General features: G+C 33.3%; 1 protein-coding gene across 1 annotated transcript; it reads right to left on the bottom strand.

The window, feature by feature from the left end:
• Positions 1-7,668: 7,668 nt before the first annotated feature.
• Positions 7,669-8,253, bottom strand: LOC131656684 (non-specific lipid-transfer protein A-like). Its single transcript, XM_058926327.1, has 2 exons — positions 7,886-8,253; positions 7,669-7,775 (listed from the first exon to the last, which is right to left on the bottom strand). Exons 1-2 carry the CDS (start codon positions 8,236-8,238, stop codon positions 7,766-7,768), a joined length of 363 nt encoding a protein of 120 aa, XP_058782310.1. The 5' UTR covers positions 8,239-8,253; the 3' UTR covers positions 7,669-7,765.
• Between the last annotated feature and the right edge of the window lie 11,509 nt (positions 8,254-19,762).

The raw sequence follows: 19,762 nt of genomic DNA, 5'->3' as shown, positions 1-19,762 counted from the left end.
GTCAACTTCATGTATTTATGAAAAGGTAGTTTGGTTTTTATCTACTTCAACATGCCACATTCATATTATATAATTTTGACAAATTACATCACAACATAGGTGATGAAATATTATGTTCTTTTCATTTTTTTATATTCCCGCATATAGCACAAGAATAATAAAAGATTCCATTTTTGCCAAGAAGATCTTTTCCAAGAATTCAAGAATTCCACAACTCCTTTTTCATACACCGAGTCAAATCTATCGACTTTCATCCCACTGCAATCCATAATACATTCTGAAATTTATATCAAATGCTTTCAAAATCATTTAACAATAAAATAGTACAATAACACAACAACATCATTCTTAGAAACACAATAACAATCTCAATACAACAACTTACTAAGTCACTTTTCAACAATATGAAATAAAATCAAAAATAATATTAATACAACATACAACCACATACTCAACAACACAATAATAATCTCGATACAACAACATAATACAATTCATTTTTATACAATATGTAAAAATAATATATAACAATAATACAATATTAAAACAACAACAACAACATTGTCAATAACACACTAACAATGTAACAACTAAAACATCAATATATAACATTCGTAATAACATAAAACTATCTCAATCTCACTCAATCACAACAACATATAACATTAAACAACAATAAAAACTATTACTATCTTGACAAAATATAACATTCAATCACAATCAAAATAATAACATCCATCATTAAAACTCAAGACGCCTGCTATCATGAATAGCAATGAAATATTTCATGTATCATAATTATGAAGAATGAGAAGAATCAAAGAAATGAACGTCACATTTCACTACGGATGGAAAACATGCACCATTTCAAAAAGACATATGACATCAGTTTTGATATACATATAATAACGGTTGTACGTTTGTTGTTAGGTAGTGTGTGATTTTATGTATACTGGTTTCTATCACGGGCGTGTGACCGTGGTGATAAACTAGGTAGCACGGTACCTATAACATAGGTTATTGTAAAGAACCATTGCGATATATATATATATTTAGGTCATGGGTATGAAACCCAGCAGCCACAATTTTATTTAGAATAAAAATAACATTTCAGTTCGATTACAAGAGAAAACCGTTGTAATCTAAAATTGATGTCTTTTCCTACACTTCACTAAGCATATACAACCATTAAAATTGATGTAGAAGATAATAATCTAAAACATTAAATTATTCTAGAAAAACAACTTAAGCGAACCACCATTTTTCAAATTACATGCATCTCGTAATTCATCTCTTGCAACTTAACACATTGAATTTGGTTCAATGCTCCAAAATTTTCAAAGCTACAATTCATTCTCTGCTGGTTTATTAGCAAGAAATTTGATGTTTTGCAATATAATTATAAGAGAATGTATCGTTGCTTTGAAGAGTTTGGGACATTGAACCAAGTTATATGTGTTAAAGAACGATAGATGAATTACGAGATGCATGTAGGTTTAAAAACATTTATTGATCTAAGCTGATTTTCAAATATGATTTAATTTTTCAGATTATTATTTTATAAATTAATTTAAATGAATGCATATTCAGTAAAGGGATAGTGAAACAAGTAATTTGCATGTGATAAACTCAATTTTGAAATATTATAAACAGCTTTCAGAATGCTAACTTGATTTGTAAACATAAACTAGCATGACATCAACAACATATTAACATGAACAGAAACATAGCCCAAGTATAGATAATCCAAAAAACAAGAAAATCATGCCAAATTAAAAAACCCTCTATAAGAACTAGTGTCATACATGGACAAATATGGACAACTTGGAAGAAATCTTAAGAAGAAGAAATATGAAGCGTATGAACTTGATTACCTTTTAGTTTGAAGAAGCTTAAGAGGATGAGTTTACTACATGTGGACGAGAGAGATGTTAGGGTTTTGTTTTGATAAAATGGTAGAAAGCATATGAATAACATGGAAGAAAACTTATAAAGAGAAGAAGAACGATAAAGCGTACAAACTTGATTACCTTTTAGTTTAAAGAAGCTTATGAGGATGAGTTCCCTGAATGTGGATGAGAGAGATGTTAGATTTATGTTTTGAGAGTGACATAAAATTTAGGTAAGATATTCACTTTGGTCCCTTAATAATACCCTTGGGTTCAGATTGGTCCCATAATTTACTTTAGTGTCGCATTGATCCCTTAACTTTTAAAACGTCTCATTTTAGTCCTTTTTGACTAATTAGAGACAGATTTAGCGACCGATTTCAAAGTTTTTTCTATCGCTAATTAGACAAAAGGGCTAAAATGAAATATTTTGAAAGTTAAGCGACAAAAGTGGTACGAAAAAAATTGAGGGACCCGTATGAACCCAAGAATATAGTTAAGGGATCAAAATCAATATTTTGCCTAAAATTTAAGTACTACTTACAATGGCTTTTAGTAATAATCATGGTAACAAGTATTTTAATTTTATTATATTTATAAGAGTATAAGGACAAACCCTATTTATAATGAAAATAGGAAAAAATTGTTGGTGTTGGGAATGGAAGCAAGTAACATTTCGTCTATCACAACGGTTTTTATTAAGGACTGTGATAAAATGTATTTTAATAAAATATTAAAAAATTCATGCGTGTAAAAATTAGTTATTTTTACATTTGTTAAAACGGATGTAGTAAAATTGTGTTATCGAACGTATATTTTGTAGTAGTGATGACCTTGATAAAATGTTAATTTTAATCTTAAAATTGAAAAAAAGAAACACACAATATTTCACCACAGTCATATTTTTCAACGGTGATAAAATATAGCTTGTTTTTATTTTACTACGGTTTTTGCAATGGTCGAAGTGAAAGTTATGAAATCTATATTTTTTAATAGTGAAAACTAAACAGATGCTGTAAGTGTTGAATATAGGGAGTGTTTAATAAGAGTCTCGATTATGCAAGATGGTGAATAATGTAAATTATATTTCTGAAGGAGATAAATGCAAAACGAGGGTCTCTCGAGAGCTGAGAGTGAAATTATGATTGATTAATTGAATGTATTAGATAGATGTTGATTATTAATGATTCTAATACATGAATGATACTGAATTTAACGATGAACATTGCACTGTGATCTAAAGGATATGTAAGGTATTATATTGAAGAGTGCATGATGAAAATCAAAACCAAATCCAATATTTAATTTAATACTTGAATGAAAATCTTTTTTAATAACCATATATTCATAAATTCATAAACCTAGTGTAAACTACCACCAAATTATGAGCTTTTAACTCATAAATCCGCTTATAACTATTCTTCACTAAAAAGCCATCCACATCCCTCCACGACACCACTTTATCCAACTCCGTCACATAAGGATGAAAGTCTCGTAACAAAGATAACAAATCCAACCATTCCTCATTATGGTCCTCGGAAAGATGAAAGTCAACCACCCCCACATCCCAATGCCAAAACCATCCAACCAAAACCCCTTCGGCCCCACTTTACTCTCACGAGAAACACAAACCTCATTGACATGAGGAAAAAGCCCATTCAAAGGCCTCGGGCCCAACCAACAATGATCCCAAAAAATAATCTCCACCCCATTTCCTATTTTACAAGAAATGCTAGTGTGGAACCAAGCTTACTCTCCAACCCGAAGATTGCACACCTCTACCACATCCCTCGACCAAAGCGATGATTTTAAAACATTATGGTGAACCTCTCCTCCAAGAAGATTTACGAAACAACTCCCATATCAAAAATTAATAATATTCGACCATAAAGCTTCCTTATCCAAAAAAATTGCCATCCCCACTTTCTCATCAAAGGAAGATTAAGATCCACCAAACTTTTAACCCCCCAAACTACACTCATCTTTAGAAAAACACACGTTATCCCAACTAACCCAGCACATGTTTCTCTTACCATCAACAATCCCCCATAAAAATTTCTTTTAATACTCAGAATCTCCTCCAAAATACATAAAGGCACTTTGTTAAAGGGCAAAATAAAGTTGGGAATGTTGTTAAGATTAGAATTCAAAAGCGTTACCAGCTTCCCACCCGAAGAAATGTTATTTCCCCTCCATGAAGAGAGCATATTCTTCAATTTAGCAATCACTAAAGACCAAGTAGCTTTGTTTCTATGATTGGCCCCTACTTGAATACCAAGAAAAAGAAACGACAATTTTCTGACTTCACAAGTCAAAAAATCGGAAGTGGCATTAAGAAAAGTCTACTTAAAGTTCAGACTGTAGATATTACTCTTGGTCAAATTAGTACATGAACTAGATGCCAACTCAAAACCTCAAAGACTTGCTTTAATGTACCATAAATTTAACCAAGAGCCATCACGAATAAGCATCGAATCATCAGCAAATTGTTACATTTCAATGTGAATAAGATCATTGAAATGAAAACCTCTAAAACTCCCAAACACACACGCATTCCTTATCAACCCCGCCAACCCCTTCGCCACTAAAAAGGATAAAAATGACGATAATAGATCCCATTGTCTAAGCCCTTTAGAGGCCATGGAATCACCCGTATGATTACCATTCACTAAAATCTACAAAGAGCTAGAAAAAACGGTCGCTTCCAACAAAAACAACCACTTAAAACGAAAAACCCATTCTATAAAGAATGTAATGTAAGTAATCCCAAGTCATAATCATAAGCCTTTTTGATGTCCAACTTCACCACTAAACACTCCTTGAACATTTTAGCATAATCCAACATCTCATTTAAAACCAAAACTCCATCCACCATTTGCCTCCCTTCAATGAATGTCGTTTGAGAAGGAGAAACTAACTTCTTAATAACCACTTTGAATATTGCCAACAAAAGCTTAAAAATGAGACAATACAAACAACCCACAAGATAAACAGGTCATAACTCATCAATGCCTTTCGAATTATCCGTCTTAGGAATCCAAGCAACAAAGGAAGCCGTAACTGCTTTAGGAAGAATGTTAATGTTGATTCTCCCCAAGGGAAAATAAATGTATTTGTCTCGGAACACCATATATTAGTAAGTTCAAGAATCAAGTTTTCATCCACTACTAGAAATACACGTATTACCTGCGGAATTTGCTGCGGAAAGTATTCCGCAGGTTTACCTGCGGATTTTCCTGGGACTTTCTTAAACAAAATAAATTTTCCTACGGATCCAGAATTGGTAGAAAATTCCGCAGGATTACCTGCGGATTTTGCTGCGGTTTGTATATTACAAACAGTAAACGAAACAATAATGCAGAATCCGCAGGAAAGTTTCCTGCGAATTTTACTACAGATATCTATTTTATTAAAACCAAACTATTATACAGAATCCGCAGGTAATTCCGCAGGAAAGTTTCTTGCGGATTTTGCTGCAAAGTTAACTATTTTCTTAAAATAATAGTAATGTTTGTCTAAATTTTTTTAAATAATTAATTATTATATTTAATGGTTAATTATTTAATATTATTATATTAATTAATGTTTTAATGTGAATTGTGTTATTTTTAAATTTTTATCTTATTTTTTAATGAAATAAAAGGTATAAAAAATTTGAAAAATAAAATTAATAAAAGGTATTAAAATATTTGAGAATGGGTATTGTAGAATTTTTTTATAATAACCAATTTTTTTAAAAAATAGATAAGTAATTCATATTTTAAAAATATTACCTCAATAATCATGTTTGGCCATTCTATATTGTGCCTCCTATTTTTTTTTTTTTTTAAAAAATTCAATAGCCCGTGAAATTACAGTTACTTACAGATTTACCTGCGATTCGGACATTAAAATATTTTACTGTAGGTAACTGATTTTTTTTTAAAAAAAACGAAGGTCGTGCCATATGGAATAACGACTACGTGAAAAACACCCCAAACTTGGTTGACAATTTCTCAATGCATCCCATAGATCTTTTAGACACCAAACAAAATTTTATTTATGCCCCCAACTTTCGTAGATGCATCTGCGGAAGCACCTTTTTTAAAAAAAAAACTTTGTGGGTATTAATTAAAAAAATTAAATATATTTTAGTTAAAAATTCTAATATATATATATATATATATATATATATATATATATATATATATATATATATATATATATATATATATATGACAAATTAGATGGTGCACTGACACTGTCAATTATTTTTACACTGTCAACTAATGACAACCATGTATCCTGCCAACTATATATATTAACGTGAGTTAATAGTATATTAGAACAATACAATAACATAATATCAGTCACTTTTAAACAATATGGAAAAACAATATATAAAAATAATACAATAATACAACAACAACATTATCAACAACACAATTACAATCTTAGTACAACAGCACAATAACAATGTAACAACTACAACAACATTATATAAAATTCTTAATAACACAAAAACTATTATATACCCACCCAATCACAACAACATATAATATTAAACCAAAAAAAACTATTATTATCTTGACGAAATATAACATTCAATCACAATCAAAATAACAACATCAATCCTTAAAACTATTACAAACATAAAACATAAAGTTTCGGGGTTTAGAGTGTTACATAGTGGTATCAGAGCTGGACGGTCCGTCCGATCAGGTTTTTGTATAATGGTTTTCCCTAACATGTGATATGTGTGTGAAACATGGTCGAAACTCGTTTGTTTTTCTAACCGCTTGCCAGTAGAAACGGGGTTGAGACAAGTGAGGGAGAAGCTTCTACTTCTCTAAGGTGTTTCATTGGCAAATAGATGTATTGGTAAATTTTATAACAAGAGACAACAAAAATAAAAAATGGATGAAAATTTTGCACATGGGGGATGTCACTCTTCTAATCGCAGAAGGAGATAAACCTAATAGAAGTATAGTCACTAAAATTGGGAATTCTTGATAAGAACAATGTTGGTTCAATCCAAAACCAAAGATGAGTTTAACTCACTATTTTCAAAAAGAAATATTTTACTAAAAATCAACATTTTTTATTAATTTTTTCACATATATGGACTTGCACATAGAATTCTTTTCTTTCTTTAAATATAGAAAGTCAAAAAAAAAAAGAAAAGAAGAAATAAAACAAAAAATTGAAAAGAAAGGACACCAACATCCGATGCAAACTTAATCACAATTTAGGTTAGAAAGTAAAAGAAAAAACCTTTTCTTCGTGTGATGGAATTATACAACTGATCATTTTCTCCTTCAAATCTTCTAACATTGATCTTTTTTCTATGATAATATTCACAATTTATATTATATTTTCTTATTTTTTTTGGCATATGCTTTTGTCATTGATCCTCTTGGTCTTTAAATTGATTCTTTATCATCCTTGATAATTATGTCCTCATCAAAAAAAAATTATGAAGGATTATAATTTTGAATAAAACTGTTGCCCAAAAAAGTCAACAAAGTGGTAGGAAAGAACTACTTACGGTAGAACTTATGCAAAATGTTGACTCAAACTTTGCGTTTGAGTATTTTATTTAATCTTTAGTTTGAATAAATATATTATTTTATTTTACTTACAAAAGTTGTCATAATTTGTTTCCCTAAGTAACGCACTTTCTACTTACCAACCATCAAGCAATAACCCTTTAAAAATAAAAAATAGATAATAAAAATATGACTTTATTTTCCATTTATAAATTTCACTAAAAGACATCAACTTTTTCAGACGGCTTATTGATATAATCTAAATCTCCATTATAGAAAGATTAACAAAATAAAAACTCCTCCATGTAGTTCTTCAAGTCTTATTCACGATCTAATCCTAATGTAGAATCATTCAATCCTGGAGATTTTTAAAAAAAATAAATTAGAATAGTAATAGTAATAATATTATAGAAAAACAAAATATTTTAGTGTGTATGAATTAATAGGAATAGAGGAAGAGAAACATACTTGCTACAATCAGGAGAAGGACTAATTGGAAAAGGCAATTGAATGTGACAAAGTTGTGGAAGTTGTGCAGCCCTGTCTGGTTTAACTCCAAATTTAGCAGAAGCATCTTTGAGACACTGGCAGACTTTTCTCTTAATAGGAGTTGTGTTTGCCTTATTGAACAAATTTGTAGCTCCAGTGCAACAATCAGCAGACGGTGTTGGTGGAAGAGAACCTTCCAGAAAAGGTAGACATGGCCATAGAGATAAAATTGCCTCTGAACATGATACATCATCCATTTCACTTGCATGTAATATTGTCGTCATCACCATGCATAAGACCAACATTACACCGACAGTTTTCTGGCTTGACATCTTAATTTCGATAAGTCTAACTTTGGTTTTTCAATTGAGTTTTGATTATGATTTCTATCAAAAGGCTCCTTAATTTATAAGCAGAGATGACTGTTAACTTTATGTCGTAACAACTAAGCGACTTATTATTTTATTTTTATTTTGATTTAATGTCCTCTTTAAATATTATTTAAGTGATTAATCATCTTAGTTATTAAAATCATTAAAGCATTTAAAGAAAAATATTGTTTTAAGTCTTAAAAGAAGAGTTTGAAGATAATGCATAAACAGTGTAAACCAACATTATACATACAATCAATTAATTTTTTTTTACTTGTCACGCAATATAATTTAAAATTAAAAATGTGTTTTACTTAAATACATGTCTATCATTGGTTGATAGTGTAAAAATATTTAATACTGTTAGTATATATTTATTATTTAGTACATGCTGTTGAGCAAGCATATCCAAGTTATGTCTAAAATAAAATAAAAAATTTATTATTTTTATTTAACTCATATCATTTTCTAATATTCCCTTCCATCTTTATTATAAAATAAAATTTATTATATAAATTTGTTAATATATTTTATCTATACATACGTAGTTCAAATACATTGATTATATAATAAATTCAAAAAAATAAATTAAGTAATTTCAATATATTGATTATATAATAAATATCAAAAATAAATTAAGGAAGAGATACAAACATAAAACATAAAGTTAAGTAAGATAGAAGAAAAATATGAATTTATGTTTATCTTATTTAAGTAACATTATTGAGTCAAACATAAAATAAGGAAGAGATAGAGATGGATAAAGAATGAACAGACAAAAAAAAAATTAAGAAAAAACTCAGAATTTTAGAATTATTTTTAAACATTTTAAATTTGGAGTTAAACATAAAATAAATAAAAAAAAGAGATAAAGATGGATGATTAATGAAAAGACAAAATTAAGATAAACTTCACAATTTTAGAATTAGTTTTAAACATTTTAAATTAGGAGTTGAACATAAAATAAAAAAAACATATAAAGATGAAGAATTAAAAGAAAAATAAAATAAAATAAGAATAAATTTAAATATTTTAAAGTTAAAATATTAAATTTGGAGCCAAACATAAAAAGAAAAGAAATAGATAAAGAAAGATAAATAATGAAAAGGCAAAAAAATAAAATTTAAAATTTATGAATTAATTATTAATATTTTAAATTTGAGTCAACCATAAAATAAGGAAGAGATAAAAAGGAATGAAGAATGAAAAGAAAAAAAATTATTAAAATTAAGAAAACATTTATAATTTTAAAATTATTTTAAAATAGTTTTAATTTAGGGTTAAACATAAAATCAAAAAGTGATAAAGAATGAAAAGACATAAAAATATAACTAAAAATTAGAATAAATTTTAAAATTTAAGAATAAAAACTTTAAAATTAGAGTCGAACATAAAAAAAGGCTTAATTGCAACTTTAGTCCCCATGTTTTATCTTTTTCTTGATTTTGATCCCTCCATTTTATAAATCACTATTTTAGTCCCCTTATTAAGTGTTTTGTGCAATTTTCATCCCTCTATTCTTGTTTTTTCTGCAATTTTAATCCATATTTTAGTCTCTTTTTCAACAGAAAATTCAAAAGGGGACTAAAGTAATGGTTTTTAAAATGGAAGGATCAAAATCAAGAAAAAGACAAAATAAGGGGTCCAAAGTTGTAATTAAGCCAAAAAAATGAGAGACAAATGGATGAATAATAAAAAGACAAAAAAAATTAAAATTAAAATGAATTTTAAAATTTTAATATTGGCTTAAAATTAATTTTTTTGGAATAAAAATCATATAATAGAAAAGAAGAAGAAGTTACAAATATATACAAATTTTGAGTCAAGCATAAAATTAGGAAGAGATAAAGATGGAAGATGAATGAAAGACAAAAAGGGAAACGAAATTAAGATAAATTTCATAATTAAAAAATTAATTTTAAACATTTTAAATTTGGAGTTAAACATAAAATAAGAAAAAGATAAAGATGGATTGAGAATAAAATGACAAAAAAAATTAAAATATAAAATTTGAAAGTAAAAATATTAAATTTGAGTCAAACATCAAAAGAAAGAAAAAGATAAATAAGGATGAATAATGAAAAGACAAAAATGAATTAAAAATAAGATAAATTTTAAAATTTCAGAGTTAATTTTTATAATATTAAGTTCGGGAAACTAATTATAGGAATTTGAATTTGGGCGTGCTCAAACTTTTCCCTTGAACAATAGACCTCATACCAAGCAATGTTAATTAAACTCTTGCTTTGATATAGGTGAGGATTCACACTCTCTCTAGAATATTGGAGGCTCAAAACCATATTTATCATTGCTAACTGCATTGACACTCCAATATGTATAAACTACACTTAAAATATATCACTTTTTGATTGAGCTCTCATATAGTATGTAAGAATCTTAGTGTATAACGATCTACTCAAAAAACTAAGACAAAATCTTGGTTGAAAAACTAAGTTATGCAATCTTTATGTCACTTCAGCAAGGCTATTGGTTATTTAGACAATAGTTATAGAAGAAAAATTGAAAAATAAACCGAGAGAGGTAAAAGAAAAAATGGTAAAATGAATAAAGCAAATGTAGAGCAAAAGGTGACAAACATATATGATGTTGAGTTGAATATTGAAAAAAAAATTTATTCCAATGTAGGAAAACATGTTGGGCTGAGGAAAGAGGATACCAATGTTATCATGTGGACCATGGAACAATCTTTGTTCCATATGACTTGATATAACCGAGTATTTGACACATATTTGGAGTCAAATGCATGTCTTGTTCCCATAAATTACATCTTCAACCCCATATGTAAAGGTGCCATCGTCGACCAAATCCAACCAGTTTATTGTGGATGCTTTGGGAAATGTATGCATTATTCCAACAAATCAACTAATAGTCTAATGTGTTAAAGATTATGGAACCCTATTTTACAAATTAAGTAATCGAGAAAGCTCTGATATTCCTAAATGATTGATATTATTTTGATGATGATAACTAAATGCAAAATAATAAGTGGTCCAAGTTGCGAATAGACTAAGTAGACTCTACTATTGCATCAAAGCCTAACGATCATACTATGGGCCTCCCATCTTTTATATCTACGCACCAAGCCCAACAAGAGTATTGGGCTTGATAGAGTGTATTGGGAAAAGTCAAAAGTTCCACATTGGTTGGAGATAGAACTTTAAAAGAGTTTTTACAGAGTGACACCCCTCACCTTATAAGACAGTTTTGTAGGAATGAGTTAGGCCAAACTCTAATATGGTATAAAAGTCTATTGATCAGATCATGGTTCATCCACCAATTATATCCACGCACAAAATTCAAAAGAGTATTAGGCGTGAAGGGTTGTATAGGGAAAAGCCCATGTCCCACATTGGTTAGATATATTGCGTTGAATTAGTTTATATAGAGTTGCACCCCTCAACTTATAAGCCTATTTTGTAAGGAGGAGTTAGGCCAAACTCTAATATGGTATCAGAGCCCATCGATCAGACTATGGGCCACCCACTATTTATTCCATTCACCAAGTCCAAAAATAATGTTGGCCGTGAAGGGATATATTTTGAAAAATTATAAGTCTCACATTGGTTAGAAATAGAGCCTTAAAATAGTTTATATAGAGTAATACCTTTTAACTTGCAAGTCGATTTTGTAAGGATGGCTTAAACCAAAATCCGATGCCTAAAGCTTGAATCCATCCATCATTGGATTGGAAACCAAATTTAATACCAGGGCTCTAAAGCATAAAATATGGAGGACCAAACAAATCTCTACCATAACAAGTATATATGACAGGAGTCCTTGATAGAATAAGAAAAAAAGTAGGTGGAACCACGACATTTTTCTTCTTTTCCAACTTAAAAGATTTATTCTTTTTAAAAAACTTTACATGGCTCACTTTAAGGGGAAGATGAATGAAGGCAGCACCATGTAATAACACTTACATCTTGTAATCTTTAACCTCGAAAAAACGTACAAAACGAAATATTTTCTTCTCTATTAAATTTATATGGTACAAGAGCATCTTTAACGCACCTACACTTGTTGAAACATGGTGCACAAATCTTAGAGTTACATGAAAAATTAAAAAATATATAATGAGGTTAAATCCTTGTCTAGCTCTCCCCTCTTTTCCACCACTAACAACAAAGAGAGGCCAAATAGTAAGGAGATTCAAGGAGAAATGGAGAAATTCAATAACATGAAGGAGGAATGCTAGAAAAATGTTGTTGTCTATTATAAACTTCCTCCCAGATAAAGGCTTAGGAGCAATATCAATCTCTTACTCTGCATTAAAGGCCTTTCGCAATCTACTATATGGATAATTGTGTTTTATAAGTTTTTGGTGCCCAAGGTGTTGGCTGGAGATTTCGTTTAGAGAAAATATTCTTTGAAGAGTTAGAATTCGAAGAAAGATGGTTACTGATGACCATTTCTGAGATTGAATATGGCTACTGATGGCCATGTTTCGAGGATGTTGTTTAAGTTGAAGTAAAGATGGTTAGAATCGGAGCTAATTCGAAGTAAATTATCTTTAAGACTAAAATGTTTTGCGAAATGCAAAGGGTACTGAAGCTTGACGTGTTTTCGTGGCATTCTCGGTTCTGATCACGTTGCCACGTGTCGAAAGAGGATTCAGGCGGGAGGATTTGAATTTCGAAGTAGTCTGTGTAACCGAACAAGGACAGATGGCATCCCAGGGATTCTTATGAGCAACATGGCATCAGATTAGTATAGGACCGTTAGGGTCGAAATTAGTATAAATAAGGGTCTTAATGTTAGGATTCCGTGTGTTCATTTTGTACAAATCACTCACAAATTACTCAAGTATCAAGTGTTAAGAGAACGAGTTCGCTGAGAAATGTACGTATGACACCAACACCATTTTAAATACATTTGTATCATTCTTTATTCAAGTATCTTTCCAATTCCTTTATTGTTTTCGTTTAACTTTCATTTCGAAGCATTTTACGTTTCTGCATTTAACATTCGTGCACGTTATATTCTTGCACTTTATATTTCTGCAATTTACACGCTTTTTATGTTTTCTTTGTCGAAGTTATATTAACATGTATAACAAGTGTTGTTTCACATGAGTAGTCATATGATCATATCACAAACGAGTTTTCGAAGCAAGAACAAACAAATATGGACCAAATCATATCAAAAGACATTTGTTTGACTATGTCCTAAGATCAATCTAGTCGATCCTGCGAGTAACCAAAATATATTTTATAGTTTGGAGGACTAGCAGTTGTTTACCAGAAATCACCGTAAACAAATTGGCACGCCCAGTGGGATAGTGTCAAATAGATTGTTATTAATTGATTGTTTTGTTTTGTCTAGAAAATATCAAGACCTTGTATGAACCTTAGGAACGGTAAATTAACCAACAGTACACAGCCGATTCCTAAACGAAGGTACAACAAGAAAATGGTCAATGTGGCCAGTGGAGGGAGAGATCAAGATCCCCCACATGGGTCAGGAACAGTAGCGGCAAATTCTACGCATGTTTCGACTTCTACTCAAGGAGCGCAGGATATACTAGGTTCGACAGGATCTGCACCCATAGGTAGTTCCCAGGCTATGCCCAAAAATAATCAGGGACAACAGGGACTGTTCCAGTCTCGAGTTCGACTACCGTGCCTCCACTCACAGGCGCAAGCAAGATACCACCTTTCTCGACAAACGCTGCAAGTCAATTATTTACCCCAGGACCATCCTCATCTGCTTTAGAAAGTTGGAGACCCAATAACCCATATGGAATGCCATATTCATACATGGTAGGATTACGAGGGGCAGGGCCCACATACACTGCACCTAACCCAACGGCGTTTTCACCTAATGTCGGTTCGATAGGTCGAAGCGCACAAAACACAGGCTTCTCTGCCCAAATACCTCCCTTAACTAACAGTAGTCAAGCGGCATTTTGACAGGAAATGGACGCAAGTAACCATGATATGTTAGATGTCCTTGCTAGAGAATTGGGGTCAATTTTTAATCCATTAGCGACAAACATTGCCAGGACTAACCAGGAGAATGTAGAAACATATCAAAAAATATCTTCACAAATAGGACGAATGGCGGATTTGTTAGGAGTCCCGCAAAATAGGCGAAGAAACAACCAATCAACCTATCAAGAAGGGGACCCAGTTCTAGAACAAATTCGGAATGCAGTTCCACCACCTAGGCCGACGCCAGTCGAAAGAAATCAAGTGGTAGATTTAGAAATTCAAAATCAAACGACTAACGTTGGTCGACAAGCAGTTCCCCAACAACAGCCTAGAGTAGTTGTAGTGGGAAGAGACGAACATCCTGACGAAGTTGTACATAGGGTTAGGAGAGACAATTTGGCAACAGAAAATAATCTCACTGCATTGATAGAGAGAATAATGGCTAATAATGGCCTTAATACTGGACTTCGACGTCCAAACTACACATCCCCCGTACCCGAATATATTATGCAAACAGAATTGCCAAGAGGTACCAAGGTATCCAAATTCATGAAATTTTCAAGGGACACTAGTGAATCAACGATGGAACACATAGCCAGATATTTGACGGAAGCAGGGGATCTAGCAGGGAACGAGGATTTGAGAATTAAATATGTCCCTAGTTCGTTAACAAAAAATGCTTTTGTTTGGTTCACTACCTTACCCCCAAATTCCATAGACGCATGGGCACACCTGGAGAGGTTGTTCCATGAACAATTCTACATGGGTCAAACCAAGATAAGTCTGAAAGAATTGGCTAGCATCAAGAGGAAGTTCACGGAGCCTATAGATGATTACTTGAACATGTTCCGTTTGTTGAAGTCAAGATGCTTCACGGTTGTCCCAGAACATGAATTAGTCGAAATGGCTGCGGGCGGCCTAGACTATTCAATCAGAAAGAAACTAGATACCCAATACCTAAGGGATATGGCCCAATTGGCAGACAGGGTTCGATAAGTCGAACGACTAAAAGCAGAAAAGGCCAGAGCAAATAAAAATTACAAGAAGGAGAGGGTAGCATATATTGAAGCTGAAGACGTTGACGGCGAATCTTTCGAAGATTCATACAATGTGGAAGAGGTCGAAATAGACCTAGCTGAATTAAAAGAAGCACCACCTTATTCTTGCAAGTTGCTCACCCCTTCTAATGGAAAAAATCCAGTTGAGAATGATAAAAGCGATAGATTTCCTAAGAAAACTTATACATTCGACGTCACTAAATGTGACAAAATATTCGATTTGTTAGTAAAAGATGGCCAGATGATAGTGCCTCCTAATTCCAAAATTCCTCCGTTAGAGCAACGGAAGAAGCGAGGCTTTTGTAAATATCATGGTTTTTTAGGCCATAAAACCTCACAATGTTTTCTTTTCAGGGATCTAATTCAGAATGCTATCAAGGATGGACGTCTGAAATTCGCTGATAAAACAAAGAGTCTTATGAAGGTTGTCACAGACCCTTTGAATGTTGTTGACACTAACTTGTGTGAACCACTTGACGTCAACATGGTGGAAGTGTCTGAAACTGATGTTGCTGAATCGGAGATAATTTCAACTGGAAAGCAGGCTACTGAAAGCCTAAATGACAATACAGTCCTCAATGTTGATATTAAAGAATCCTTTGATGCAGAGATAACTGAAGATCTGAAAGGGAAAACTAGCAAAGCCACTGAAGACCTCAGGGCGAAACTTCAGCAGATACAGATTTCTGAAGCCCCTCCTGCAGTTGTTAACATGGTCAATGTTAGGAGACCTTTATCTAAAATAGAAGAACTAGAAAAATGGCTAATAAGGGAGAAAGGAAACATTGAAATCCCACCGAGAGGGGAGAGTCTGAAAGATTATCTCTGGAATTGTCATGAGAAAAATGGTGGAAAAATGCTAATGTGCCCAAGGTGTTCGATTATGCTAAATCGAAGGTTTCAAGCTAACTTTGAGAGGGCCCTACGAGAAAGAATGGAACAACCCTGGAGAGGAGGAAACCTATTGCTGAAGGTATATCCAAAGACTGAAGAAAGTTTAGTAGGCTTTTTGGTCAGATGTCATAAAGAAAACACTGAGGTTGTATTGTGTCCCAGACATCAAATCGAGAGATGTACAGGTTGGAGAATTACAAAGGCAAAAATCCTATGTCTAGATCCCAATGGAGAAGACACCAGAGGATGAAGAAGGCCCAGAGGGAATATAAACAAAAGGGGATTGGAGAGTCTAGTAGCACCCAAATCCCAACGCAGGGGGCAAGGACAAGTAAACCTCCGGTGGAACGCAAGTTGTTCGACTCTGAAAACGAGAAGCAAGAAGAAAAGATGCATTCCAGCCCTTGGAAAGAAGACGATAGGATGACAAATGATTTCGACTCAGACGGAGTATCGTCTATAAAATTCAATTGCAATGTTGTGTCAGTACTCCCTCATGAGTTTAATCAAGAGACAGAAGCTGAAGATTGTGAGGAAGCTGATGCAGAAGAGATGGCAAGAGACAGACCTGTGTGTTACTATGTTCTAAACAATGGGGCAGTCGAAGAGCAGAACGCCTTCTTCGAAAGGCCTGATGAAGGTATGAGAAACCGCCTAAAACCACTATACATAAGGGCTAAGATTGAAAATGTTGGCATTAACGAAGTCCTAGTAGATGGGGGGGGGGGGGGCAGCAGTGAACCTAATGCCCCAGTACATGCTGAAGAGAATTGGTATGTTCGATACTGATATAAGGCCACATAACATGGTTTTGTCTAACTATGAAGGCAAAATAGGGCAAACTTTAGGAGTCATTCAAGTGAATTTGACTGTGGGTTCGGTCACAAGGCCAACGATGTTCATGGTGATACCATCAAAGGCGAATTACAATCTTTTGCTAGGAAGAGAGTGGATCCATGGAGTTGCTGCAGTGCCTTCGACAATGCATCAAAGGTTAACCATTTGGAGGGAAGATGGTATAGTGGAAAACATTGAAGGATATCAGAGTTACTACATGGCTGAAGTTAATCAAGTCAACAAAACCAGTTTCGACAGGAACTTGGCAAACATAGGGCCTTACCATGCTGCGGAAGATATATACACCCCAAATAAGAATGCTTTATACTATTTGTCTTTACACCCAAATGGGTTCCAATGGAATAGAGAAATAATGGACGGTCCAGAAGATACCGCACCAATGGAGCATTTGCCAAAAATACGGCCAACAGGCTGGGATGACGATGTTGATGATGTCTGAGTCATCCTTCTTCGAAAGGATTTCGGCTTACATAGCCGAGAACAAAAGAAAAACGAATCTCGAAGCCGAATTATTAAACATGACTGTCGATGCAATTCAAAGAGAGGCAGAAACGACGGGTTCTGGGATACATTTGATCCCTCAATCTCTTGAAGACACAATTCAAGTTGAAATGATCTCAGGTGAAGAGGCGAGTCAAAGGCTGGACGTGATCTATGATAAAGAACCCTTGGGATTCGAGAAAGACCCAATGGCGTCAAATATAAAGATGTTAGCCGAAGATCCACTCGAAGAAGTAAATCTTGGAGACGAAGACCAGAAGAGGGTAACATACGTCAGTGCAAAATTAGAGCCAGCTTTGAAATCTAGAGTCGTTGCGTTATTGAAGGAAAACAAATAATGCTTCGCATGGGATTACGACGAGCTGCCTGGTTTAGGGAGAGACTCGGTCGAATGAAAGCTGCCCACAAAGGAAGGAGAAAAGCCCATCAAGCAAACTCCTAGGAGGTTCGCACCAGAGATTCATTCGAAGATCAAAGCAGAGGTCGAGAGACTTCTACGTTGCAAGTTCATCAGAACTACAAGGTATGTTGAATGGATTGCTAATATTGTGCCGGTTATTAAAAAGAACGGTTCATTAAGAGTATGCATAGATTTTCGTGATCTGAATGCAGCAACTCCTAAGGATGAATATCCCATGCGAGTGGCAGAAATGCTAGTAGATTCAGCCGCAGGCTTCGAATATTTAAGTATGTTGGATGGATATTCTGGGTATAACCAGATCTTCATTGCAGAAGAAGATGTGTCCAAAACAGCTTTTCGTTGCCCAGGGGCAATAGGCACCTACGAATGGGTTGTAATGCCGTTTGGTCTGAAAAACGCTAGAGAATCTTATCAAAGAGCAATGAATTCTATATTCCATGATTTTATAGAAACTTTCATGCAAGTATACATAGATGACATTGTTGTAAAATCTGTTTCAGATCACAGTCATCTGGACCATCTGAGCCAATCATTCGAAAGAATGAGAAAACATGGCTTAAAGATGAACCCCCTTAAATGTGCTTTCTTTGTGAAGGCTGGAGACTTCCTGGGCTTTGTGGTCCACAAAAAGGGAATAGAAATTAATCAGAATAAAACAAAGGCTATTATGGAAACAAAACCTCCATCCACGAAGAAATAACTACAGTCTTTACTAGGAAAGATAAACTTCTTAAGAAGATTTATCTCTAACTTGAGTGGACGCACGCAAGCTTTTTCCCCCTTACTTCGACTCAAGCAAGGAAGGTTTGAATGGCATGCTGAACATCAAGAAGCTTTCGAAAAAATCAAGCAATACTTGATGCATCCACCAATATTGTCTCCCCCAAATGGGAAGAAGCACATGCCCCTGTATATTTCAGCTTCAGATAATACAATAGGTAGCATGTTAGCTCAAGAAGACGACAATGGCATCGAAAGAGCCATTTATTACTTAAGTAGAGTACTCAATGATGCATAAACTAGGTATAGCGCAATAGAAAAACTCTGCATTTGTTTATATTTCTCTTGTATCAAACTCAAGTATTATATAAAGCCAGTTGATGTTTATGTTTCGTCTCATTGTGATGTTATTAAACATATGCTATCAAAACCAATATTGCATAGTCGAATTGGCAAGTGGGCTTTGGCCCTTACTGAGTACTCTTTAATATTTCAACCCCTTAAGGCAATGAAAGGACAGATCATATCAGATTTCATTGTTGACCATGCAGTGGTTGAGAACCCTCAACAATATGTAGAATTGAAGCCTTTGAAGTTATACTTCGATGGTTCGACCCATAAAGAAGGAAGCGGCGTTGGAATACTAATAATTTCTCCTGATGGAATTCCAACAAAGCTCAAGTACAAGATTGAAGGTCCCTTATGCTCCAACAACGAAGCTGAATACGAAGCACTGATCGCTGGACTTGAAGCTTTGTTGGAATTGGGGGCAACCAGAGTCGAAATTAAAGGAGACTCTGAACTAGTGATTAAGCAACTGACGAAGGAATACAAATGTATCAAAGAGAATTTGATCATGTATTTTGTCATAGCAAATAGGCTCCTTAAAAAATTCGAGTATGTGGAGTCAAATCACGTTTCAAGGTTGAATAATTAAGAAGCGAATGATTTGGCACAATTAGCTTCAGGATACAGGGTATCAAAGGAGAAACTATAAGAACTGATCGAAGTAAGAGGCAAAGCAATGGCCACGAAGCTTTCTCCAAGTGATTTGGAGAACTCACAATTAGGTTTCGCTAACA

Source organism: Vicia villosa, linkage group LG3 (assembly GCF_029867415.1).
Source record: "Vicia villosa cultivar HV-30 ecotype Madison, WI linkage group LG3, Vvil1.0, whole genome shotgun sequence".
Lineage (NCBI taxonomy): Eukaryota > Viridiplantae > Streptophyta > Magnoliopsida > Fabales > Fabaceae > Vicia > Vicia villosa.
The sequence above is the reverse complement of the archived record's forward strand: the minus strand, read 5'-3'. Positions and strand labels throughout refer to the sequence as shown.

Excerpts from the sequence above, each read along its gene's own strand:
- LOC131656684 (XM_058926327.1), bottom strand. The coding sequence starts at position 8,238 with ATGTCAAGCCAGAAAACTGTCGGTGTAATGTTGGTCTTATGCATGGTG.